The sequence below is a fragment of the Monopterus albus genome, unplaced genomic scaffold (genome assembly GCF_001952655.1).
Source record: "Monopterus albus unplaced genomic scaffold, M_albus_1.0 scaffold366.1, whole genome shotgun sequence".
Taxonomy (NCBI): Eukaryota; Metazoa; Chordata; class Actinopteri; order Synbranchiformes; family Synbranchidae; genus Monopterus; species Monopterus albus.
Window position 1 is genome coordinate 315003 of NW_018128246.1, and position 3951 is coordinate 318953.

Genomic DNA, 3951 nt, shown 5'->3' on the forward strand with positions numbered 1-3951 from the left:
ATTTTAGAAACAGTAAAATACTCAAGTAGTTGGTGGAAAGTGCTTTATGTATAGAGGCTGCTTGTGTCACCTTTAGTTTGTTGCAATAGATGAAATTAGTTTGAATACAAAGATGTACTGCTACATAGCTAGTACTTACTGTCTGAGGAGGAGAATTTACTGTCAAAGCCTGTACGGGTTCATTACTGTAATGACAGATACTTGGTCTGAAAGCTTTGTCATGTGTGCAAGTGCAAAAAGCTGAAAGCTGTTACCACATAAAGAAATTTACTTTCTCCAGGAGAAATATAGGGAAATCAGGTTTCTCACGTCATCTACTATGATTACAGGTTTCTCATGGCATTAAAGAAGAAATTACTGCAGAAAACTGACTAACATGGTTATTACAATGCATGCAAACACATATTTAAATTCCTTAAAATATTTTCTCATTTAGGATTTTGCAGTCAAAACATTTACAAAGGGAGGAATAACACACTTAACTGATGACGATGGTGTCCAGGGGCTGGTCTGCAGGTTCATAAACAAATAGTGGACCAATCAGAGAGCTCGGTGGGAGGTTTTTCAGTGGCTACATGGGCCTTTATAAAGGTAACGTCAGTGTTCATTGGTGAAAACATCGTGCCTGCATCTTCAACTTCACTTGGACGACAAGAAGTTTACAGTAAGTTTTACACTTATTAGGATTCTGAACTAAATTAGTCAAACTCGACGCCTGAATTTACAACCTAAAGCAAAAACATTTGTAAGGATGTGTTTTTTTTAAGGGATTTCTTCAGTAGCTGATTTGCACACAGCATTGAATGCCTCACAATGTTCATTTTAAAAGTGTTTAAGCAACATCTCAACTGTATTTATATTTTAGTTGCACATATCTCTGTTTTTATTGCTATCCACCAGAATTAGCAGTCTTGTTTCATTCAGTTACTTTTGTCTTTGTGTCCCTCTCATTGCTAAAGGAGCAGTCATTACCAATCCCCTTCACATGGTTTAAATTAGGACAGACAGTGACTCTGGGCACTGCTTGAAAAGACCACTACCAGTTCAAGTCTTGGCATGTCTTGAGTACCAAGTTGCAACAGCATTGTTTTAAACAAATCACAAGACTATAATGTGATTACTGAGATGTAAAAAAATAAATAGATACATAAAACATTTTTGATAGTACTTTAACTGCGAGGTGCCTCCAGCCCTGAAATCATTATCTCCGCCCCTGCTCTGAGCGCTCTCAAGTGAAACGGCTTCTGAATGCCAGTTCACATGATGCTTTGACCATTGCAGATTGGATTTATGAACAAACTCACAACCATCAACTGAATAATGTCGATATTTCATCATGAACCCTTATTAGTATAGTTTATTTAACTCTGAGCAGCTTAAATAAATAACATACCCGGGCAAGGAGAGGAACTATGAGCTAGTCAGTGGAAAACTGCATTTCTTTCATTAGATATTTCAACAGATTGCTGGTGTTCCTGCCTTTACATGCAAAAGACCAGAAGTGAACTTGGAGTTCATGCAGGAATTTCATCAATAATTAGTATGACTCGTCCTTTTCCCGAGGAAAAAGAAATGTCTCTTGTAACGAAATGTGTTTTCCTCCTCACAGTCAGAGCCCCATCAGTCATCACCTTGCTACTTTAGTGTCCTAACTCGTGTGTTGTTTTCTAGTAGGAAGACACAATGCTGTCTCTAGCTGTGTTGGCCGTGTGTCTGAGCGCAGTCCTCTCAGCCTCCACTAAGGACCCAAAGCTGGATGAGGACTGGAATAAGTGGAAGACAGATCACAGTAAAACATACCCTCAGGTAATGTTTTTTCCCTAATTTTTAACTCTAGTAAACAATTCCATTTCCAGCAAAAATAACAAGTCCAACATGTTATTGTTGTGTGTAGGAAGAGGAGCCCTGGCGGCAACTGATATGGGAGAATAACAATAACCTGGTCAAGCAGCACAACACGGAGGCGGCCCAGGGCAAACACTCCTTCACCATGGGCACGAACCAGTACTCGGACCTGGTAGGACCATGGTTTTAACATGCAGACTCGTATCGCCTGAAAACACCGATCAGTTGTTTCATGAAGGTCTGGAAATGAAGGAAGTTCAAGGAAAATTGATTTGATTTGCACACAGTTAGAAACTTCACAAAGCAACAACAAAACAAAAAATTGTGGTATCAAATAAAACCAGATATGGTGTGTGAGGCAAACAATGTATTGTGCATAAAACTGGAACATGACTCGGAGCAAGGACAATAAAAGTTGAGTTGCCTGTGACAGTAATTACTGAAAATTGGTGCAGGTTTGCTGCTAAAAACACACAAACACCACATTTCCTAACTCACACTGTCAGTGTTACAGACTCTTTCAACTTTGCCTTTCCACAGACCAGCAAAGAGATGGAGCTCATCTTTGGCCTCAGTCCGGAACCAACAGTGACCCAGCAGACGACGGGGAACACCCAGAACTCCGTCTCAGCGAAGTCCAAAAGCCTGGCCGTCGCAATAAGTTCTGTGGACTGGAGGCCCCTTGGCTACGTTACTCCTGTGAAGAACCAGGTAACGTGACTCAGGGCTCTAGCCACACCTGGTACAAGTTTAAGGTGCAGTTGAACACGTTTTACTTCTTGGAAGGAGTCATGATGCTACTCTGTAGGGAGATGTAGGTGAAGACATCTTCGATCTTACTTTTCGTCTAAAACAACAGTTAAGTTAGTGTTACAGGAGCTACACATGGTCCAATATCAGCTGTTAGGAAACATGGTAAACATGACGCCATGTGCAACTTTGGACTTCTGAGGCACCATATGTCCTGTGTCCACTGCAGTGAAGGTTCTGTGTCACACAGATAAGTTGACCACACACGGATTGTTTTGGTTATCTGCTGCGTCACACTCGCCCCCTCCCTGTCTGCACAGTTCATTCCCTCCACCCCCTCATTATACCTTAACAGTTGGTAGGCTGGAACCAGACTGACTGGCTCGCCATAAACAGTGGAGCAAACACTGTCATATACATTATGTCGATGTGATTTATTGGATCACTTCCTATCACAGTTTATTTCAGGATCTCACGCTATGGGAACTTCTGACTGAGCTAAATGCCCTACAGCACCGACTGCATACCCACAGTAACGTAACAAAAACAACAGATAACATTTAAGTCTGTATAACCGAGGTGACCTGAAATACTGGTTTAATGGTCCTGAACAGAAGGAGACACCTCTTATTTAAGCAAATTCCTCACTACCATCTGATCTAAATGAAACCATCCTCTTCTCTCTCTCCAGGGTCAGTGTGGTTCCTGCTGGGCCTTCAGCGCCACCGGAGCTCTGGAGGGCCAGATGTACAAGAAGACCGGCAATCTGGTGTCGTTGAGCGAGCAGAACCTGGTGGACTGTTCCAGACCTCAAGGCAATATGGGCTGCAACGGCGGTCTGATGACCTATGCCTTCAACTATGTCAATGCAAGTAAGGGCCTGGACACTGAGGACTCCTATCCTTACCTGGGATCGGTAGGTATCTAATGAGAGGAAGTGGACACATCTTAAGTCTCCAAAGTCACATTTCAAGGCTTTAAATGGTCTTGAATGTAGTTTTTGATCTTAAATCATGGTTTAGACTTTGATGTACTGTTCTTCTTCTGCAGGACAAATTTATCTGTTAATCTGTCATTTTTATTGAGTTGATCTAGAGGCCTGTGGTGGTTCCATAACATCCCGTTCACTGTCTTCTTGTCCTCTTCAGAATCAGCAGCAGTGTCTCTACAATCCCGCGTACAGCGCAGCCACCTGCACCGGCTATGGTAGCATCACCAGCGGTAGTGAGGCTGCTCTGATGAACGCTGTGGCCACTCAGGGACCTGTGTCTGTAGGCATCAATGCCAGTCTATCGTCTTTCCAGCTCTACAAATCAGGTCAGTTTTAACATTTTATTTTAGCAGGTAAAAAACCCC

The 3951-nt window shown here is 42.3% G+C and overlaps 1 protein-coding gene across 1 annotated transcript; it reads left to right on the top strand.

Annotated features, from left to right (window-relative positions):
- Positions 1–401: 401 nt before the first annotated feature.
- Positions 402–3912, top strand: LOC109951139 (cathepsin L1-like; the record flags this gene model as incomplete). Its single annotated transcript, XM_020585444.1, has 6 exons — positions 402–664; positions 1672–1806; positions 1895–2017; positions 2386–2556; positions 3278–3511; positions 3744–3912. Coding segments are annotated over exons 2-6 (820 nt in total), but the record flags the coding sequence as incomplete, so codon positions are not given.
- Positions 3913–3951: the final 39 nt, after the last annotated feature.